Below are 23,453 nucleotides of genomic sequence, written 5' to 3' on the forward strand. Positions count from 1 at the left end.
GCTGAGCCTCCTCATGCCCAGTGCCCCAAAACAGGCTCCCTCAGGTTTCATGGAAAGTATCTTATGGAGGAGAGCTGGAGGTTCATGGAGTGAAGAACCCACTCCTGGCTTCTGAAAGCAAATCGAAACCAGGTGGTTGGCTTGAGAGGGACACGGAATCAACCTTGGATTGAGCAGCTGGGCCAGTAGGTCCAGGTAGGGGATGTGAATGAGTCACATGGCCAAGTGTAGGAAATGCCATGGCTTAAGCTCAACAATCAGTGGCTGTTACAGTGGGCCTCAGAGTTGGAGAGGCCATAGGGAATGGTCAGGCCTGGGACAAGTTGAAAAGCACTCACCCCATCAAAAGAGTAACTGCTACAGCTGATAGTCACATGAAGAACTGTGGATTCACTGTTGCCAGCCTTCTAAATTTTTAAGAGAATCTGGAAATCCAGAGTTTTATGGGAAATCTTCCTGATTTTTAAATGTTGGCAACTTATTTAAAAAATAAAAACACTGTGTGTTTGCCAACACTGTGCAAGCCAAATATACCAAAAATCTGCACTCTGGGCAGCCTCTTGGGGTCTCTGAATTAGACAAACAGTGGCAAATTCTTGCATAGACATAGAAAGCTCTAGCTCCTATAATATCTAATTAGTACAAGACAAGGTTCTGGAAGTCTTAAAAATGAGTCAAATTAAGACACCACTACAGTGGTTGAGAGATGTTTATGCAAAAGCATGGCAGGTCTACCAAGAGAGAGAGGTAATGAAGCTCATCAAGTAGTGATTTTAGCTTTTGCGCACTATGGGTGCAAAGCAAGGAGATCAAACCAGTCAATCCTAAAAGAAATCAACCCTGAATATTCATTGGAAGGACTGATGCTGAAGCTGAAGCTCCAATACTTGGGCCATCTGATGCAAAGAACTGACTCATTTGAAAAGACCCTGATGCTGGGAAAGATTGAAGGCAGGAGGAGAAGGGGACAACAGAGGATGAGAAGGTTGGATGGCATTACTGACTCAATGGACATGAGTTTGAGTAAGCTCTGGGAGTTGGTGATGGACAGGGAAGCCTGGCGTGCTGCAGTCCATGGGGTCGCAAAGCGTCAGACATGGCTGAGCGACTGAACAACAACAACACGCTCTGAGTGATTTCTTTCAGCCCTCTGAAGATAGGGAATGTGTAGGCCAGGTGAAAGGTAAGGATCAAGAGGTATAGAGAGGGAGCATACAACTGACAGACTGACAGCTTCCTGGGGTAGTGAAGGTGGGAGAGAAAGGGAGGGCGTAAGTTGGGCAGTTGTCCCCAGCGGCGGATGCAGATCAGATAGGCGGGGCAAGCGGAGTCCAGAGAGGAGCAGAGGTCACAGATGGGGGATGGGGGCATTACTCGGGTCCCCACTGAGGACAGATCTGCTGGGTTTTAGAGAGCAGTTCAGTAAAATGACAGAAATGAAAGCTGGGTTGCAAAGGGTAGGGATGAGGGGTTTGGATAAAGGATGTCTCAGAAGAAGCGGGAATGGTGGGAGCAAGAATGAGAATGTATACCTTTTACTTTAAAAATTTTAATTGTAGTACAATACACATAACAGAAAACTTGCTGTCTTAACCATTTCTATGTGTACAGTCCAGTATAGTCACACTGGTATGCAACCGATCTGCAGAACTTTTTCATCTTGCAAAAATAAACCTTTTTACCCATTAAACAACTCCTGATTCCTCTTGCCCCCAACCCCTGCAACCACCATTCTGCTTTCTCTCTCTGAGAATTTTACGACTCTATGTGCCTCGTAGATGTGGAGTCATCTAGCATTTGCTTTGTATGGCTGACTTATTTCACTTAGCTTTAAGTCCTCAGGGTTCATCCATATGGTAGCGTGTGTCAGGATTTCCTTCCTTTTTAAGGTTGCATAATATTCCATTCTGGGCTCCAAAATCACTGCAGATAGTGATTGCAGCAATGAAATTAAAAGACGTTTACTCCTTGGAAGGAAAATTATGACCAACCTAGACAGCATATTAAAAAGCAGAGACATTACTTTGCCAACAAAGGTCCATCTAGTCAAGGCTATGGTTTTTCCAGTGGTCATGTATGGATGTGAGAGCTGGACTATAAAGAAAGCTGAGCGCCAAAGAATTGATGCTTTTGAACTGTGGTGTTGGAGAAGACTTTTGAGAGTCCCTTGGACTGCAAGGAGATCCAACCAGTCCATCCTAAAGGAGATCAGTCCTGGGTGTTCATTGGAAGGACTGATGTTGAAGCTGAAACTCCAATACTTTGGCCACCTGATGTGAAGAGCTGACTCATTGGAAAAGACCCTGATGCTGGGAAAGATTGAAGGCAGGAGGAGAAGGGGATGACAGAGGATGAGATGGTTAGATGGCATCACCGACTCAATGGACATGGGTTTGAGTGGACTCCGGGAGTTGGTGATGGACAGGGAGGACTGGCGTGCAGCAGTTCATGGGGTTGCAAAGAGTCAGACACAACTGAGCAACTGAACTGAATATTCCATTCTATGTATATACCATTTTTATTTATCCATTCGTCTGTCCATGGACATTTGGATTGTTCCCACCTTTCAGCTTGTATAGCTTTGGGGAAGGGGGAAGTTTTTGCTCTGAAAAGGAAAGAGAAAGGTTCAGGTTCAGATGCTAGGATTACTAACAGGAGGGTGGGGATTGTCAGGACTGTTAGTGGTTAAATATATTTTACATATGAGCCAGAATCTACCCAGTAGTGAATTAGAGAAGGAGATGGTGTCATTTGGCAGTTTTTGTTTCTTATGATGCTGTTATATGCATTGTTGGGGTCTTGCCTCCTACATTGAGAGTATTTTGTAGGTCCTAAGACTTTATCGGGTTTATTTCTCTAAAATTTTGCTGCTAGTTGCTTTTTTTTTTTTTTATTGGTGTATAGTTGCTTTACAATGTTATATTAGTTTCTGCTGTACAGCAAAGTGAATCAGCTATATGTATACATATATCCCCTCTTATTTGGATTTCCTTCCCCTTTTAGATCACCACAGAACACTGAGTAGAGTTCCCTGTGCTATACAGTAGGTTCTCATTAGTTATTTTATACACAGTAGTGAATATATGTCGATCCCCATCTCCCAATTCATCCCACCTTCCCTTCCCCCCTTGGTATCCATACGTTTGTTCTCTACATCTGTGCCTCTATTTCTGCTTTGCAAATAAATTAATCTATGCCATTTTTCTAGATTCCTGAGAGCCACCAAATCAGAATCTTAGTTTTTGATTTTAAGGTGTTTTCACCTGGTAACATTCTGAGCTGATTCTCAACACACAGTTTCTTTTTTTATAAATATGACAATGGATTAATTTCATCAATTCATTCTTAATAGATTTGTCAGTGATTAAGATTTTGAGTGCACAAAACAACATTTCCAAAGTTCTGAAAACATTCCATCATGTACCATATACATCCTCCCATATATATGCTTCATTCATTAAACAAATATGTATCAAGTACCTGCCTATGTGCTAGACATTAGTCTCAAGAATTGAGGGGATGGGTCTCTATATTGTCTGTTATCTTGTAGAACTTACGTTCTAGCTTGTATTCTATCTCTTTAGATTTCATAGTCTAGAGATAACAATAGCAATCACATGGTTTACTTACTATTTTACGTGCATCACATGTTTTGATTTACTCATTCCTCACAATAACGCCATGAAGCAGAGACTATCATCACTCCTATTTTATAGATGAAGAAGCTGAGGCAGAGAGGTGAAGTAATTTGCCCAAGGCACACATCTATTACATGGTATCGTGGAATTTAAAGCCAGGCAGTCTGGCTTCAGAGTCACTATACCTCCCCTCTTCCTATCACCTCTGAGATTTCATAGCAAACAAAAGTTTGCCTTAGCCAGGCAGCCACACAGGTTCAAAAGTTTGCACCATATCCTGCTAGTTGCAGTGACTCAAGTATAACTCCTCAATATAATTCCTTATCTCCTAATTTGGAGGGTTTTCCATTTTCTTCACCACCTGTTAGTATTGGCTGACTCTGTTACTGGATTTGCTTAGTCATCTGTTCTAATGAAGGAAGCAGAGAAGACATTTTGAACTCCAGAAGGAGAAGATCAAAGACAAAATCAGAAGTCAGAGGAGAATCAGAATCCTCCCAAAGTTAGGTTCAGATCTTTCAGCTGCTTTTTCTTGTAACTTCATGATGTATGTCTCCATTTTTTCCAACTGGGCATTATTGTGCTACTGTCTTCCAATTTTTTTTTCATTTTTATGAACCAATAGTTTGAGTACAAAGGCTCTGTGTCAAATGACCCCTTGGCAGAGGCATGTTGGAGTTTTCTCAAAGGAGTTCCTTGCTCCTACTATTGCCCATTTTTATTCTAAAACAGATAACTTCAATACTCACTGTCATTAACATCATCACCAGGGAGCTCAGTCTATATGCACAGAATTGCAAGTGGAAGTTCAGGAACGATAATTGATCATACCAAGTCATAGAGAATACAGCCAGTTTGCGTTTTCTTTATCCAGGTCAAAAGCTCAAGTGGGATGTGAGGCATTGGGTCTTTCTTGGTTGAAACATCCTGTTCCGTGGCCTGATGACATCTTGGGGAGTCTGGTAGTCCCCTGCCTGTGGAGTGGAGACCTGCTCCTGATTCTGCTGGGGTTAGGCCATGCGTTCCAGCACTATCATGGGGTCTTCCTGTCCCCTGGCTGTAAGCCTGGGCTGTGCATGCTGAGGGCTAGTGCTGCTACAGCGGTTCCAGTGCTGTGACCCACTTGGCCATCCTGCTTCTCCATGTGCCCACTGGGGCCTGTTATTGAGAGAGAGGTGTCTGGTGACAGACCCCGCTCCTGGCTACTTTACCCTGGGTCACTGGGCATCCCACTGACCCCTGTGTCCATCCCAGACAGGTATTCCCAAGTTGCTGCCTTGGGCTGTGGCCCCCACTGCAACATAGGCCTGTCTAAGTAGCCCCGTGTGTGATTCTCCACTACACACCCTGGGTGAGAGCTGTGCATGGCGCAGTGCCCTCATTCGTGCCAGCAGCCCTCTGTTCTTGATGTGACACTGCTTCCCGATTCAGGTCACATCTTCGTGGTTACCTGTGTCCTCGTTTCTGTTTTCTGGGGTAAATTCTTAGAGGTCAAATTTTAGTCAAAGGGTAGGCATATTTTTAAAGTGGGATGTAAACCAGTGTGGCGAGTACCATGTGAAAGCAGAGGTGGCTGGCATAGTGGAGTAAGCATTGGGCCAGGAGTAAGGACGTCTGGGCTCCGGACAGGACTATGCAGCCAGCAAACCTGGGCTTTGGGCAAGTCCTTTGGTTTCTTTTCCCTTCCCTTGGTTTCATTTTCTTCTTTTGTAGAAGGAGCCCTGTTATGAATCTGCTCAGGCACTACAGTGCAGACGTCACTGGGGCTTTCGGCCCTGCAGGCAGGCTTGTGAAAGGAGAGTCTTTGCTGCAGTCCATAGGGGGCTTCCCTTTGCTCACTGGTAATGGCTTACTTGAGAACTGCTTCAGAATTTCAAAGAACATATCACTGTCCTATAAGAAAAGAAAATCGAGATTACTGTCTAAAGTCTAGTTCATTTTTAGGCCTTTGATAGACAGACAGAGATCAAAGAGATTTCTCCCACACAGCTGCCATGGATGTGGTTCCAAAGGTGATTACTCCAATATTAATTTCACTTTCATGTCTTTACAGGGAAACTTTATGGCGATGTACCTTTCATAGAAGAAAGACACAGACATCGGTATGAGGTACATCTTTCACACTAAATTACTATGGAGTAAGGGGTCGTCCCTGGTTGCTCAGCGGTAAAGAATCCACCTGCAGTGCAGGAGACGTGGGTTCGATCCCTGGGTCTGGAAGATCCCATGGAGAAGGGAATGACAACTCACTCCAGTATTCTTGCCTGGAGAATCCCATGACACAGGAGCCTGGTGTGTCACAGAGTCGAATGTGACTGAAGCAACTGAAGACTTGTTCCAAGCTTCTCTTTAGAGCACCTATGTAACTATATATAAAGAAAGATTTTGGTTTAATCACATGAGAAATAAGATAGTTTCAATCCTCAAGTAGATTTGTCATTTGGGGAGAGATAGTTTATTACACATAATTCAAGGGAAGAAGCAAGTAGGGGGATGGCTATAAAAAGCTAGTCTCAAGGTTTCAAGAGAGAAAGTCTAGTTACCATCCATCATCATGCAGTTGATCCCCTTCACCCATTTTGCCTACCCTCCAACCCCCTTCCCAGCTGGTCACCACTAATCTGTTCTCTGTGAGTTGTTTTTGTTTTATTTTGTTTTTTCGTTGGTTTTGTTTTCTTTTAGATCCAGCATGCGAATGAAATCATGTTTGTCTTTCTTTGATTTATTTCACTTAGCATAATAGCCTCAAGGTCCACCCATATTGTTTTGCAAAAGGCATGTTTTTATTCTTTTTTGTGGCTGGGTAGTATTCTGTTCTATATATATATATACTCTCACATCTTCTTTATCCATCAGTGGACACTTATGTTGTCTCCATGTCTTGGCTATTGTAAATAATACTCCAGTGAACATAGTGAATTTGTGTTTTCATTTCATGTTCTTTGAATAAGTACCCAGAAGTGGAATAGCTAAGTCATATGGTAGTTTTAGTCTTAATTTTTTGAGGCGTGTCCATCCTGTTTTCCATAGTGACTGGACCAATTTACAGTCCCACCACCACTGTGGGACTTTTCTCTATATCTTTTCTCACATTTGTTATTCCCTGTCTTTTTGACAATAACCTTTCTAGCAGGTGTGAGGTGATAACTTATTGTGGTTCTGATTTACATTTACCTGATAATTAGTGATGTTGAACATCTTTTCATGTACCTTTTGGCCACCTGTATGTCTTCTTTGGAAAAATGTTTATTCAGATCCTCTGCCCATTTAAAAATTTTTCTTTTTGGTGTTGAAGGGTATGAGTTCTTTATACATTTTGGATATTAACCTTTTATCAGATGTGTGATTTGCAAATACCTTCTTCCATTCAGTAGGTTGCCTTGTTTTGTTTTGTTTGTTAGTTTGTCTTTTGGCCTCGCCATGGGCTTGAGGGATCTTAGTTCCCTAACCAGGAACTGAACCCGGGCGCCTTGCAGTAGAAGTTCGGAGTTGTAACCACTGAACTGCCAGGGAACTCCCTGCCTCTTTGTTTTGATGATGGTTTCCTTCACACGTGGAAACTTTTTAGTTTGATGTAATCTCACAGTCCTACTTTTTCAGACTTATCTTTGGGCAACAGAAGATGGGCCTCCCAGATTTAAGGGCTGTGATTAAACTATTTCTCAGGTTCATTATGAGTGTAAAAATAGGCTTTGAGGTTTGACTATAAATAGAAATTAACTACTAGTTAGAGCATCACCAAAATGGAAAATCATTTCATAAGCTGATATGTCTGTATTGCTCTGCTGTCCAAAGACACTTAATTTCTTGTTTTTCCAGGTGAATCCTAGCCTGATCAGCCAACTTGAGCAGAAAGACTTAAGTTTTGTAGGTCAGGATGTTGATGGAGAGAGGATGGAAATCATTGAACTGGCAAGTAAGTGGGATCTTCATTTCTGAAAATTTTTGATGTGAGCTAATGTCTGTTTGTCAACTGTAAGCATACAAAGATATAACTTGAGACCCATTTTGTTTGTTCTTTTCTCCTCTCTCTTGAAATAGATATGCAACTAAATAGAAATAATATACACTAAATATAAAGTGTATGAAAAAACAGATCGCTTATAATACTAATTATTTTGGGCTGTTTATGTGAACTGCCATAAAATGCTGTAGTGTTCAGAGCCTACCAGCTCTGCTAGTAGTATGCTTCCTTAGCATCCTTGCCCCGTTCCTGGGGTGTCTCTTGTTCCTAGCCTCTGGGAAAGGCAGGCAGCCCACTGTTGAGGAGCACTCTGCTTCCTCCCACCTCTGAGGAAGAATGGCCTGATGTTGTCCTCACTACTGGTAACTGACTGTGCAGTACATATGACGATAATCTGTTGGATAAACTGCCCTCATTTATTGAATGCTTAGTGTGTACAGGATGCTCTAAAAATGGTAACATCATTTTCTAGAACCTACCTTTCCAATCTGTATATTTGGGCTCCAGATAACCTGGACTACTTACTCTTCTAACTTTTCTACTTCTTTTTCCATCTTAACCCATATCACTGTTCTTCTACTCCAGATTCCTTTTCTCTGTCCCTTTCGGTTTCTGTCTCTAAACTGTTCAGGTACTTCAGAGTTCCAAGCAGGGAGAACACTTGAAGTTGGGAAAGGCTTCTTTGACCACAGTGGCATGTTACCTGGACCCAGAAAGAAGGCAAGCAGTGGACATTGAGCCTGCACTCACTGGATGCTTCTCACCAGACCCCTTGCTAGGGACTCCGTGTGCCTATGTAACTTACAAGGCAGGTGATGTTATTCCTACTTTAGAGAGGAGACTGGAGTGCAGAGGTTAAGAAACCTGCCAGGGCCATCCAGCTAGTCACTGGAGGGGCTGGATCTAAACCAGGCCATAGCCGCCTTCTGCCACCACCTTTGTGGGACTTCATTGTTCTTGTTTTCAGTGGACATTCCACCTAAGATTATCGATCCATGCCTGAAGTTTTAAATTAGAATATGAGGATATATTTTCTGTCGTCCTTTTGATAGAAATGTCCATCATTTACAATTTTTATAGTGTGGATCACTGGTGTTGAAGTCTCTTAAGTCTGGTATGTGAGAGGGCAAAGAAGTTTCTTTTTTTTTTTTTTCCTATTTGGAACCTTTATTCAGGCAAGGAGGGGCAACATTTGGCCTAACGACCAGGCTGAGCATGAGAGGGATCAGGGAGGCTTCATATTTAAAGGGAGGTTTGTGGAAGTGATAAGGGAAACATTAGTCAGGCAGGACGTTTTGGGTAATCTTTGGTAGTTGAATACAGGGTGGGAGGTTTTGGGCAGGGGGTGATAAGTCCCTGGCAGATATAGGGGGTGGGAGGTTTCTGGGCAGGGATGATAAGTCCCAGGTAGGTGCAACCAGCCCGGAGCATCAGGGTGGGACTTAAAATTCAGTTGTGTTTTCCCTGAAGTTAGATGATTCAGCAGGGCCTTTGAGACTGTTGTTTTCTTTTCTAGGCCCAAGGACTCCTTCATTCCAGACCCTGAAATCATAAAAAATGGGGCAAAGGGCACCATATCTCTCTGGCTACTTCCTGCTGGTTAGGGGCAACAGTTCTGGGTCTGGAACGGAGGGTCGTCCTAGGGCCCAGGGTCTCCTTTTCCTGAGGTCGGGGTGAGGCTCTCGAGAAGAATAGTCTTGACCTGGTCTCGAGAGATGGCCCAAATTCATTCTTGGAGAAACCTGAAGTTCTCACTCCTGTCCTCGGGCCTTCCTTTGTTCTATTTTCGCAGGCTTTTCCCTTCTTTGTCTTTTAGCTGCTGCCATTTTGGACTCGTATTTCCTATTCTAACTACCTAACATTCCCCCCTCAAGAGATGGGAGGCCCAATTCTTTGGGAATAGGGGCGTCAAGGTCTTTCTGGCTACTTCCTGCTGAATTGGGATGGTGAGGGGCATTGGGCCTCCCCTTCTTGCTAGTCTCAGGCCTCAGAGTCCTCATAGTGGTGTCCATCTAAGGGTGAATGATATTTTCCATGGTTGGCTGTAGTTTTATATCTTAGTTGAACTGGCACTGCATGTTGTAGCTTGTTGACCTGGTGGCAGAGGCTTAGCCTCTATGGTCTCAAAATTGGAGACTACTGCATACCCAGCTCTTCTTTTTCCATCTAAGACAGAGCTGCTTCCATCAGTGTACCAGATTTCCTCAGGATTGGTCAGAGGATCTTCTGACAATCCCTCTCAGGGTTTTGTCCAGTGGTCCAGGGTTTCTTAACCAGAGGTCTTCTGGAATCTGAGGCTGAGCTGCGTGAGCTTTCTGCTGAGTTCGTTTTTCGGTGTCCCGGGCTCCTGCTGTGCTTGGTCTCCTCCTTGCCGAGGTTGTTTCAGCCAGGTTAAATCTGAGTCATGGCACCATAGATGTCAGGCGAATGTATGCTCCTCGGTTCTGTCTCGTCACAACAAAGATTTGGAGTGACGGACATTAGAGCCCTCAGTGGGTCACAGCTCTTGGGTCTTGGACAGACCGTGTTATAGCTCTCAGGTCTCGAACAGACCATGTTATAGCTCTTAGACGAATCAGTGTTACAGTTCAGTGTTACAGCTCTTTTACTTAGATGATAGCAGGAAAATCCATCCTCCAATGCCGACCGTTGACCCAAAGACGTGAAGAGAAGAATGCCCCAGTGCGGGGGAGGGGGGTGGCGGGGAGAAAGAAAGAAAGAGAAAGAGGCAAAGAAGTTTCTTAAGCAGATTATTGTTTATTTACTTTGTTCAAGTACATTATTCTCTTTAATTCTCCTGGCTCTCATTATTATTAGCAAACACTTAGAAGCTTCTTTCATTGTAAGGATTTCATTTCCTATTGACACTTTCAAATTTCATGTGGGTTGGAAAGGAAATGAGACCTGCTATAAAACCTTGAAATTTTAAAAAAGCTGACTGCAAGGGAGTTCATTTTGTTAAGGAAAACTTCCCAGAAGACTTTGATCTTAGCTACTCTTACCGTATCCATGCATCTCTACATTCCTGAAGGAGTTCTAAAAGGAACAACAAAGCTTGTGATTGGTATAATGCCAGAATATGTTTCAAAGCAATTAAGAGCATTATTTAAAAGATACTTTGACTGGTAGAATATCATTAAAATAAAAACTTTTCGGTCTCTTTCCTCATTTTGGTACAGGGGATTTTTTGAATAAAGTGATTCAGAGCAATGGTACATTCATTCAAATATTCTTTGCCTGGCTATGACATGATCCATTGCTCAGCTTCTGTCTGTAGTGGTACAAAAACACAATTATTGTCAGCTTCTTTCAGAGACATCCCTAGATGCTGTGCTGCAGGATTCATCACATCTTTAATTTAAAAGCTGCATTGGTTTCTTTTCTAAGGACAGCTAGTTTCTCTTCTTTTCTTGAGGGGACACTTTCCCAAGAGGTGAGGGCGTTCCTCTCACCAAGCTTTCACACTTGAGTGTCCCTCTAATTCAAGGAGGCTTCTTCCTAGATATGCTATAGAGGATTTCTACACTGGAATTTTCTGAATTCAGAGCTGTCCAATAGAACCTGCTGCAATGATGGAGTATTCTGCCCTGTTCAGTATGGTAGCCACTAGCTGTTTGGGGCTATTTAGCACTTAAAATGTGCTCAGTTAATTTGAATGAATTTAAATGGTCACCTGTGGCCAAGGGCTACCATTTTGTATAGCAAACTTTATTTTTGGGGGGGGGGGGATTTCCAACTTTTGTTTAGTTAATAAGTAAGAAGTAAAAATGAAAACGGGCTTCCCAGGTGTGTCTAAGTGAGTGAGGAATCCACCTGTCTCCTGCAGGAGACACAGGAGATGCAGGTTCGATTCCTGGGTCAGGAAGATCTCATGGAGAAGGAAATGGTAACCTGCTCCAGTATTCCTGCTTGGAAAATTTCACAGACAGAGGAACCTGACAGGCTGCAATCCACGGGTTCACAGAGTTGGACGCAACTTAGCGACTGAGCAGAGCACAGCAAAAATGAAAACAAACACAAAAACTGCCACTATTTTATAAAGAAGACTCAAAATAGGAGCAGGACCATCATCTGAAAACTGAAAGATCAGTCTTTGCAGAAGAGAACAAATGGTGATCTTGCATCAAGGCTTCTGAAGTGGGTAGTGAGTGCCCCAGGACACACCTGGCCCCACAGGTGCAAAGGGAGGCGTCAGCTAATAGTCAGGTGATGAAAGCTGAATCCTCAGCTAGCTGACCAGGACAAAGCTTCTCCAGGCTTTTGCATCTATACCTGGACATTTACCCTACTTCTGAAGTCCTTTCCTATTCTAAAGCTTTATAACCATTAGATGAGAACAAACTGCTAGACTGTTATCTATTTCATTACAATAAAGACTAAACTTTAAATGATAACCTTAGGAGAGTGGATATTGCCATTCAACCAGCATTTCCTCACTACTGAGCAGTAGTTTGGGGTCTTCAGTGGTAAGTGATGGGGATTTGTGATTTTGAATTCCATACTAGACTTTCAGATCATTTGATAGAGCATCCCATTGAAAGATTTAAAATTATATTTACTTCTTCCTATAAAAGTTATATTTTATCATCTTCAGTTTGATGTATATATGGCCATTAAAATATTTTTAAAGTAAAGACTACATACCAACCATGCTTTTACTATGGGAATTATGGGAATAAAGAGTTGCCCAATCTCCAATTAGGAGCTAGTTCCTAATCTGGGAATAAAAATAGTTTTTGAGAGTTCTGAGTAGGGAGAGGAATTTGTAATCCTAGAAAATTTTTACCCAGATTTGAAAATGTTGCCGATTAATTTTTACCATTCACAAACAAGGGATTCCAGATACCTGAGAAAAACTATTTTTCTGTTCCTATTACATCTAGGAGAACTTGAATTGCTCATATAGGGGTTTCTTACAACTCTCAACATGTAACAGCTTTATTTGCCCTCAGTCGTGTCCGACTCTTTGTGACCCCATGGACTATACAGTCCATGGAATTCTCCAGGCCAGAATACTGAAGTGGGTAGCTTTCCCTTCTCCAGGGAATCTTCCCAACCCAAGGATCGAACCCAGGTCTCCTGAATTGCAGGCGGATTCTTTATCAGCTGAGCCACAAGGGAAGCCCAAGAAAACTGGAGTGGGTAGCCTATCCCTTCTCCAGCCAATCTTCCTGACCCAGGAATCAAACCAGGGTCTCCTGCATTGCAGGCAGTTTCTTTACCAACTGAGCTGTGAGGGAAGCCCAGTTTAAGAGATTCACTGTAAAGGTTCATATGATACAAAGAATTATAATGAAGAAAATAAAAATATATTGGACTTTTGCCACCTTGAGCCAAACCACTATTAACGTATTGAAACGCCATCCTTTTATCACTTGGAGACTCTTCATCACAGGAGATAAGTTGCTGTTGTTCAGTCGCTAAGTCATGTCCAACTCTTTGCAACCCCATGGACTGCAGCATGCCAGACTCCTCTGTCCTCCATTATCTCCCGGAGTTTGCTCAAATTCATGTCCATTGAGTCGATGATGCTATCTAACCATCTCATCCTCTGCCTCTGTCTTCTACTTTTGCCTTCAGTCTTTCCCAGCATCAATATCTTTGCCAGTGAGTCAGCTCTTCGCATCAGGTGGCCAAAGTATTGAAGCTTCAGCTTCAGCATCACTTCTTCCAATGAATATTCAAAGTTGAGTTCCTTTAAGATTAACTGGTTTGATCTCCTTGCAGTCCAAGAGATTCTGAAGAATCTCCTCCAGCACCACAATTCGAAAGCATCAGTTCTTTGGTGCTCAGCCTTCTTTATGGTCCATCTCTCACATCTGTACATGACCACTGGAAAAACCATAGCTTTGACTATACAGACCTTTGTCAGCAAGGTGATATCTCTGCTTTTTAATGTGCTGTCTAGGTTTGTTATAGCTTTCCTTCCAAAGAGCAAGCATCTTTTAATTTCATGGCTGCAGTCACTGTCCTTAGTGATTTTAGAGCCCAAGAAAATACAATCTGTCACTGCTTCTACTTTTTTCCCTTCCATTTGCTATGAAGTGATGGAATTGAATGCCATGATCATATTTTTTTGAATGTTGTTTCAAGCCAGTTTTTCATTCTCCTCTCTGACCTTCATCAAGAGGCTGTTTAGTTCCTCTTTGCTTTCTGCCATAAGGGTGGTATCATCTGCATATTTGAGGTCATTGATATTTTTCCTGGCAATCTTGATTCTGGCTTCTGCTTCATCCAGCCTGGCATCTCGCATGATGTAGTCTGCACATAAGTTAAATAAGCAGGGTGACGATATAGAGCCTTGACGAGCTCCTTTCCCAGTTTTGAACCAGTCCATTGTTCCATGTTCAGTTCTAACTGTTGCTTCTTGACCTGCGTACAGGTTTCTCAGGAGGCAGGTCAGGTGGTCTGGTATTCCTATCTCTTTAAGAATTTTCCACAGTTTGTTGTGATCCACACAGTCAAAGACTTTAGTGTAGTCAATGAAGCAGAAGTAGATGTTTTTCTGGAATTCTCTTGCTTTCTCTATGATCTGATGAATGTTGACAATTTGATCTCTGATTCCTCTGCCTTTTCTAAACCCAGTTTGTACATCTGGAAGTTCTCAGTTCACGTACTGCTGAAGCCTAGCTTGAAAGATTTTGAGCATAACTTTACTAGCACGTGAAATGAGCACAATTGTACTGTCGTTTGAACATTCTTTGGCTTTGCCTTTCTTTGGAATTGGAAAGAAAACTGACCATTTCTAGTCCGGTGTCCACTGCTGAGTTTTCCAAATTTGCTGGCATATTGAGTGCAGCACTTAAACAGCATCATCTTTTAGGATTTGAAATAGCTCAGCTGGAATTCCATCACCTCCACTAGCTTTGTTCGTAGTGATGCTTCCCAAGGCCCACTTGACTTCACACTCTAGGATGTCTGGCTCTAGGTGAATGATCACACCATCATGGTTATCTGAGTCATTAACATCTTTTTTGTACAGTTTTTCTGTGTATTCTTGCCACTTCTTTTTTATTTATTTTTTAAAAATTTATTTTTTTTTAATTGAAGGGTAAATGCTTTACAGAATTTTGTTATTTTCTGTCAAACATCAACATGAATCAGCCATAGGTATACATATGTCCCTTCCCTCTTGAACCCCCCTTCCATCTCTCTCCCCATCCCACCCTTCTAGGCTGATACAGAGCCCCTGTTTGAGTTCACTGAGACATAGAGCAAATTCCCATTGGCTATCTATTTTACATATGGTAATGTAAGTTTCCATATTACTATCTCCATACATTTCACCCTCCCCTCCCCCTCTCCCTGTGTCCATAAGTCTGTTCTCTATGTCTGTTTCTCCATTGCTGCCTTGCAAATAAATTCATCAGCACCATCTTTCTAGATTCCGTATATATGCTTTAGTATACAATATTTATCTTTCTGTTTCTGACTTACTTCACTCTGTATAATAGGCTCTAGGTTTATCCTCTTCATTAGAACTGACTCAAACGCATTCCTTTTTATGGCTGAGTAATATTCCATTGTGTATATGTACCACAACTTCTTTATCCATTCATCTGTTGATGAATATCTAAGTTGCTTCCGTGTTCTAGGTATTGTAAATAGTGCTGCAGTGAACATGGGGGTCAGTCAGTCAGTTCAGTTGCTCAGTTGTGTTTGACTCTTTGCGACTCCATGAATCGTAGCATGCCAGGCCTTTCATTCCAATCCCAAAGAAAGGCAATGCCAAAGAATGCTCAAACTACTGCACAGTTGCACTCATCTCACACACTAGTAAAGTAATTCTCAAAATTGTCCAAGCCAGGCTTCAGCAATATGTGAACCGTGAACTTCCAGATGTTCAAGCTGGTTTTAGAAAAGGCAGAGGAACCAGAGACCAAATTGCCAACATCTGCTGGATCATCAAAAAAGCAAGAGAGTTTCAGAAAACCATCTATTTCTGCTTTATTGACTATGCCAAAGCCTTTGACTGTGTGGATCTCAATAAACTGTGGAAAAGTCTTAAAGAGATGGGAATACCAGACCACCTGACCTGTCTCTTGAAAAACCTGTATGCAGGTCAGGAAGCAACAGTTAGAACTGGTCATGGAACAACAGACTGGTTCCAAATAGGGAAAGGAGTACGTCAAGGCTGTATGTTGTCACCCTGCTTATTTAACTTATATGCAGAGTACATCATGAGAACATGGGGGTACATGTGTCTTTTTCAGTTTTGGTTTCCTCAGGGTATATGCCTAGGAGTGGGATTGCTGTTGCTACCTCTTCTTAATCTCTTCTGTTTCTGTTAGATCCTTATCCATTTATTGTGCCCATCCTTGCATGAAATGTTCCCTTGGTATCTCCAGTTTTCTGGAAGAGATCTCTAGTTTTCCCATTCTGTTGTTTTCCTCTATTTCTTTGCATTGTTCATTTAAGAAAATTTTCTTGTCTCTCCTTGCTATTCTCTGAAAGTCTGCATTCAGTTGGGTATATCTTTCCCTTTCTCCATTGACTTTTCGCTCCTCTTCTTTCCTCAGCTATTTGTAAAGCCTTCTCAGACAACTACTGTGCCTTCTTGCATTGTTTTTCTTTGGGGTGGTTTTGGTCACTGCCTTCTGTACAGTGTTATAGTTCTTCAGGCATTCTGTCTACCAGATCTAATCCCTTGAATCTATTCTTCACCTCCACTGTATAATCATAAGGGATTTGATTTAGGTCTTATTTGAATAGCCTAGTGGTTTTCCCTACTTTCTTCAATTTAAGCCTGAATTTTGCAATAAGGAGCTCATGATTTGAGCCACAGTCAGCTCCAGGTCTTGTTTTTATTGACTGTATAGAGCTTCTCCATCTTTGACTGCAAAGAATATGATCAATATGATTTCAGTATTGACCATTTGATAATGTCCATTTGTAGAATCATCTCTTTTGTTGTTGGAAAAGAGTGTTTGCTGTGACCTGTGTGTTCTCTTGACAAAACTCTGTTAGCTTTTGCCCTGCTTCATTTTGTACTCCAAGGCCAAACTTACCTGTTACTCCAGGTAGTTCTTGACTTTCTACTTTTGCATTCTAATCCCCATGATGAAAAGGACATCTCTTTTTGGTGTTAGTTCTAGAAAGTTTTGTAGGTCTTCATAGAACCAGTCAACTTCAGCTTCTTTGGCATCAGTGATTGGGGTGTAGACTTGGATTACTGTGATATTGAATGGTTTGCCTTGGAAATGAACTGAGATAGTTCTGTCATTTTTGAGATTGCACGCAAGTACTGCATTTCGGATTTTCTTGTTTACTGTGAGGGCTACTCCATTTTTTCTAAGGGATTCTTGCCCACAGTAGTAGACATAATGGTCAGTTCAGTTCAGTCGCTCAGTTGTGTCTGACTCTGCGACCCTATGGACTGCAGCACGCCAGGCCTCCCTGTCCATCACCAACTCCTGGAGTTTACTCAAACTCATGTCCATTGAGTCAGTGATGCCATCCAACCATTTCATCCTCTGTCATGCCCTTTTTCTCCTGCCTTCAATCTTTTCCAGCATCAGGGTCTTTTCAAATGAGTCAGTTTTTTGCATCAGGCGGCCAACATATTGGAGCTTCAGCTTCAGCATCAGTCCTTCCAATGAATATTCAGGACTGATCTCCTTTAGGATGGACTGGTTGGAGTTCCTTGCAGTCCAAGGGACTCTCAAGCATCTTCTCCAACACCACAGTTCAAAAGCATCAATTCTTCAGTGCTCAGCTTTCTTTATAGTCCAACTTTCACATCCATACATGTCATCTGAATTAAATTCGCCTATTCCCATCCATTTTAGTTAACTGATTCCTGAGATGTCGGTGTTCACTCTTGCCATCTCCTACTTGACCACGTCCAATTTACCTTGATTCATGGACCTAACATTCCAGGTTCTTATGCAATATTGTTCTTTACAACATCAGAGTTTACTTTCACCACCAGATACATCCACAACTGAGCATTGTTTCTGCTTTGGCCCAACCACTTCATTCTTTCTAGAGCTATTAGTAATTAGCTGTTGCTATTAGTAATTAGCTATTGCCCTCCACCCTTCACCAGTAGCATAGTGGACATCTTCTGACCTGGGGTGGGTCTCATCTTGAGGTGTCATATCTTTTTACCTTTTCATACTGTTCATGGGCTTCTTGTGGCAAGAATACTGGAGTAGTTTGCCATTTCCTTCTCCAGTGGACCACATTTTGTCACAACTCTTGACTATGACCTGTCCATCTTAGGTGGCCCTACAGAGCATGGCTTATAGCTTCATTGAGTTAGGCAAGCCCCTTTGCCATGACAAGGCTGTGATTCATGAAGGGGAAGATAAATTGACATAGCTGAAATATGAGTGCCTGATCAGCTTCATGGTGCTGTCTGTGATTAATATCCAGCCCAGAGCTGTGACTAGAAAAGCAGTTATACCTGCTTCTTTCCCAGGGGACCCATCCCTTGGGAAAGGAGAACTTATAGGAAATGGCCTGAAGCCACCTTAAAGTGACTTACAGTTAGCCTGACGTATGAGGCTATCAGGCTGTTGGGGGAGGGGACCTTTTCCCCTCTACCCTCTTGAGTTCTTGTGACTGGACTAATAATAGAATTGATGCAAGACAGATATACAGGAGAAAAATAAAAAATTGTACAATTGGAGGTCTCTTAGAAATGGAACCTAAAAAGTGGAGAAAGAAAGTAGGTTTTGTACTTTTTAGACACAGAAACAATAAATATATGAGGAATTAACAGGACAAAGAAACTTAGCTTTGAGTGCTTAATTAGTGAAGAATCTAAATGAAATTTGAGCTTGGGTAGTAAATTAAAGAAGTCACAAGATGTGTTTATATAGGCTTCTCTGCCTAGATTCCGTGTCTCTAGTGATAAGGATGTCCTTCCACCTCCATATGTTGTGAGTGTACCTTTCATGTGAGAGGTTTATTTCCTACTTTTAGGGAGACGGGGTGGAGTGTGTGTCAAAGTGTCCCTCTTACATCAGCTCAATCTTAAGTAATTTTAATTCAAAATAATCAGTATGCCATTGAGACATACTTTGGGATAGCCTGCCCTGGACCCCACCCAGGGAAATAGAACCATTGCAAGTCTTGAAGGGCCTAGGTAGCAGACAGATTTTTGGAAAGCAGATCATCTTCCCATTCAAAAACTTTTGCTTAACTTTGCTTGATCTAATACCTTCCACAAATGAAATGCTGAATCTCTTGTTAGTGAGATGTGTTTTACAATTTGAAATTCTACTACCAAGTTGGATCATGAAAATATCTGGCTATGATATAGGTAACAAGTTAAATCTTACCATTTAATGAGTTTTCTTATTTAAAGATAAGATTTTTAAGGCTGTTCTCAGATTTATCAGCTTCAATTGCGTTATAATTATTCTCATTTCAGATCACCCCTATTTTGTTGGTGTCCAGTTCCATCCCGAGTTTTCTTCTAGGCCAATGAAGCCTTCCCCTCCATACCTGGGGCTGTTACTTGCGGCAACTGGGAATCTGAATGCCTACCTCCTACAGGGATGCAAGCTGTCTTCAAGGTAACCAGCTTACTGTGTCCTTAGCAGTGACTCAAGATACAATTATCAACATTGTAGGCTTCTCAGAAAATTTAATATCGTTGTAGGATTTTTTTTTTTAAGTGGAGAGTCATTTTTTCCCCTCTTAATAAGCATACATTTTTCTCTGAATGAAAGTGATTTAATCACATCTATAAGAGTAATATGTTAGTTTTCCAAATCATGCTGATGCTGAGTATTATTTTACAGATATTTGTCATTTTGGTAGGTGAAAAAAAGGGATTTTCTTTTGTTGACTTTCTGAGTAATACATGTACATGAATATTTTATATGTTTATTGGCTTTTTTGTTTTATTAATACCCTGTTCATATCCTTTGCCCTAATTTTCCTTTTGCTATTATCCTTTTTCTTGATGATTGGTAAGCTCTTTATGGACATTAATCCTTTGTTGGATTACACATACTTTTTCAGAGTGGTTTTGTTTTTAAGTTGTTAATGGTTTTCATTAGTTTTTGTTAGGTTTATCTTAGTTTTTATTTTCACTAAAGAACTTTAAATAAAGACTATGTAGTCCTTATTTATGTTTTTTTTAAACATGGTCAGATCTTTTACTTTGGTGGATTATGTCTTTAGTATCATGCCTAAACTCTTTCCCTGTCAAAAGATTATTATATAATTACCCATTTGTTTTCCACTAGCACTTTTATAGTTTCAGAGGAAAAAATTTTAAAGTATAGTTGATTTACAGTGTTGTGCTGATTTCTGCTGTACAGCTAAGTGACTCAGTTATACATATATATATATATATATATATTCTTTTTAAAATATTCTTTTCCATTATAGTTTGTCCCAGGAAATTGGATATAGTTCCCTGTGCTATACATTAGGCCCTTGTTGTTTATCTACTCTAAATGTAATATTTTGTGTCTACTAATCCCAAACTCCCGGATAGACCCTCCTCACCCTTGGCAACCATAAGTCCATTCTCTGTGTCTGTGAGTCTCTTTCTGTTTTGGAGATAAGTTCGTTTGTGACATATTTTAGATTCTACATATAAGTGGTATCATATTGTATTTGTGCTTCTCTTTCTGACTTACATCACTTAGTATGATAATCTCTAGGTCTGCTGCAATCTCCATGTTGCTGCAAATGGCATTATTTCATTCTTTTTAATGACTGAGTAGTATTCCATTGTATGTATGTACCACATCTTCTTTTTCCATTCATCTGTCGGTGGACATTTAGGTTGTGTCCATATCTTGGCTGTTGGGAACAATGCTGCTATGAACATTGGTGTGCAGGTATCTTTTTGAATTATAGTTTTGCCCAGGTATATGCCCAGGAGTGGGATTGCTGGATCATATGGTAGTTCTATTCTTAGTTTTCTGAGGAACCTGCATACTGTTCTCCATAGTGGCTGTACCAGTTTACATTTCCACCAACAGTGTAGGAGGGTTCCCTTTCCCCCATACCCTCTCTAGCATTTGTTGTTTGTAGACTTTTTAATGATGGCCATTCTGACTGGTGTGAGGTGATACCTCATTGTAGTTTTGACTTGCATTTCTCTAATAATCAGTGATGTTGAGCATTATTTCATGTACCTGTTGACCATCTGTAGGTCTTGTTTGCAGAAATGTCTATCAAGGTCTTCTGCCCATTTTTAAGTTGGTTTTTGTTGTTGTTGCATGAGCTGTTTGTATATTTTGGAGATTAAGCCCTTGTCTTTCACATCATTTGCAAATATTGTCTCCCATTCTGTAGCTTGTCTTTTCTTTCTTTTTTTAAAAAATAATTTCCTTTGCTGTGCAAAAGCTTGTAAGTTTGATTAGGTCCCATTTATTTATTTTTGTTTTTATTTCTATTGCCTTGGGAAACTGATATAGTTTCAGTTTTATAGTTTCAATATGTAATATATATGGACTTTATTTTTGGTGTGGTATGTGAGGTAGGGATCTCTGTCCCCTTGACAGCACTCCACCCTCACCAATTAAGTAATTTAGATTTGTTTCAGGGATTTCTGTTTTGTTCCACTGGTGATTTCATCTCTTTTTTCTGAATCCTTACCACCCTTTTCATTGTCATAGCATTATTGTAAGTCAAGCCCTTATCTACCCTACTCTTATTATTATTTAATATTTTTAAAAATGTGTTTACCTCTTCTTCTGGAGGACCTGTATAATGACTTTTAAAGTCTAATTTGAATTTAAAAATCCCTTAGGGATTTTCATTAAAATTCATTAAAATTTAATTTTCATTAAATTTCATTAAAATTTCTTTACATTTAAATACTAGTTTGGTGAGAATTTACAACTTTACTTCTCATCTAAGAATATTGTATGTAATAACTTTAAAAGTGAAAGGAACTGGCCAGAATCATGTGCTTAGGTAGGGGTTACTACCACAATAACTGGATATATCTTGTTTAGAAGTTACCATTATGGACCCTCATTGTAGCAAATGAGTCTTGTGATACTGCGTTTGAGGACTGCCAGGACTGTGGAAAATTCTTAAAGAGATGAGAATACCAGACCATCTTACCCATCTCCTGAGAAACCTGTATGCAGGTCAAGAAGCAACAATTAGAACTGGACATGGAACAACAGACTGGTTCAAAATTGGGAAAGGATTATGTCAGGGCTCTACATTGTCAACCTGCTTATTTAACTTATATGCAGAGTACATCATGCAAAATACTGGGCTAGATGAATCCCAGGCTGGAATCAAGATGGACAGGAGAAATATCGATAACCTCGATATGCAGATGACACCACCCTTATGGCAGAAAGTGAAGAGGAACTAGAGAGCCTTTTGAAGAAGGTGAAAGAGAAGAGTGGAAAAGCTGGCTTAAAACTCAACATTCAAAAAACTAAGATCATGGCATTCGATCCCATCACTTCATGGCAAATAGACGGGGAAAAATGGAAACAGTGACAGACTTTATTTTCTTGGGCTCCAAAATCACCGTGGATGGTGACTGAAGCCATATGCATGGCTTAAAAGATGCTTGCTCCTTGGAAGAAAAGCTATGACAAACCTAGACAGCATATTAAAAAGCAGAGACTTCACTTTTCCAACAAAGGTCCGTATAGTTAAAGCTATGGTTTTTCTAGTAGTCACGTATGGATGTGAGAGTTGGATCATAAAGAAGGCTGAGCGCTGAAGAATTGATGCTTTTGAATTGTAGTGCTAGCGAAGACTTTTGAGAGTTCCTTGTACAGCAAGGAGATGCAACCAGTCAATCCTAAAGGAACTGAATCCTGAATATTCATTGGAAGGACTGATGCTGAAACTGAAGCTGAACCTCCAATACTTTGGCCACCTGATGTGAAGAGCCGATTCATTGGAAAAGACCTGGATGCTGGGAAAGATTGAGGGCAGGAGGAGAAGGAGATGACAAGGAATGAGATGGTTGGATGGTATCATCAACTCAATGGACATGAGTTTGAGCAAACTCCAGAAGATAGTGAATGATAGGGACGCCCGGCGTGCTGCAGTCCATGAGATTGCAAAGAATTGGACACAACTTAGCAACTGAACAAAGGATTGTGGCATGGTGTGTTTGTGTGTACTTTGTTACATGAGCCTGCTCCTTTGCAATATTACCTGCTAGGAGAGCCTCACAGTTCCCTAGCATTTCCTTTAACTGTGTGTTCAGATGGGAACAGCTTTACATATTTTGCACGTTGGACCTGTTAATGAATTAATGATCACTCCCTGCACTCTTGAACCAGTGCAGTGGTTTTCACACCATGCCCTGTGGAGCTGGAATCCAGGCTGCTCTGAGGAGTGAACTGGGGTGGGTGGTTCCAGGTGCTTCCCTGCTTCAGTGAAGCTTCAGCTCCACTTGTCCTGGCTCCCGTGGCTTGATTCTGCATGAGACTGTATATGAAGAGTTTCCTGTGCTGGGACGCTGCACAGCTTACACAGCAGATTGCATATTCCAGTGTGGTCCCTGTTGCATATATGCTCAGACCCTTTCCTGCCGCTCTGTTTTCCCCACTGTTTCAGGTGCTCACACATGAGAGGATGACGGTGGAACAAGTTAGATGGCCGGGAGAAATAACATGTGCATAATTGTTCACGTGTAACTATATGGTTATTTGCAAGTATCAACTAATATATAAATGACATCTGGTTTGTGTGGCTTGCCCACCTGTTTACTGGCTGGCCCATGAATTCCCACCTGGGGGCTGGTAGTCTCTGGGTGAAGTTCACTGGTAGTTTCTAAGAAAAGTGACTGCTTGCTAGCAACTCCTGAGCAAAACACAGTGTGTCTCTTAACAAGACTCTCATGCTGAGATTGGAATCACAGCTGACTAGCAGGCTTCCACAGTGATCAGAGAATT

At 41.3% G+C, this 23,453-nt stretch overlaps 1 protein-coding gene across 9 annotated transcripts in view; it reads left to right on the forward strand.

Annotated features, from left to right (window-relative positions):
• The window catches only part of CTPS2 (CTP synthase 2), a 114,475-nt gene that overhangs the window by 79,019 nt on the left and 12,003 nt on the right, over nucleotides 1-23,453 (forward strand). For 7 of the 9 annotated variants that reach the window (XM_081564731.1, XM_081564736.1, XM_081564730.1 and 4 more), the window contains exons 15-17: nucleotides 5,692-5,747; nucleotides 7,458-7,554; nucleotides 18,983-19,127. In XM_081564731.1, coding sequence (XP_081420857.1) covers nucleotides 5,692-5,747; nucleotides 7,458-7,554; nucleotides 18,983-19,127 — 298 coding nt within the window. Of the gene's footprint in view, nucleotides 1-5,691; nucleotides 5,748-7,457; nucleotides 7,555-8,233; nucleotides 8,415-18,982; nucleotides 19,128-23,453 lie in introns of those variants that run through there. The other 2 variants (XM_081564738.1, XM_081564737.1) reach the window with 1 other exon arrangement.

Source organism: Giraffa tippelskirchi, chromosome X (assembly GCF_054371585.1).
Source record: "Giraffa tippelskirchi isolate mGirTip1 chromosome X, T2T-mGirTip1v1.2.pri, whole genome shotgun sequence".
NCBI lineage: Eukaryota > Metazoa > Chordata > Mammalia > Artiodactyla > Giraffidae > Giraffa > Giraffa tippelskirchi.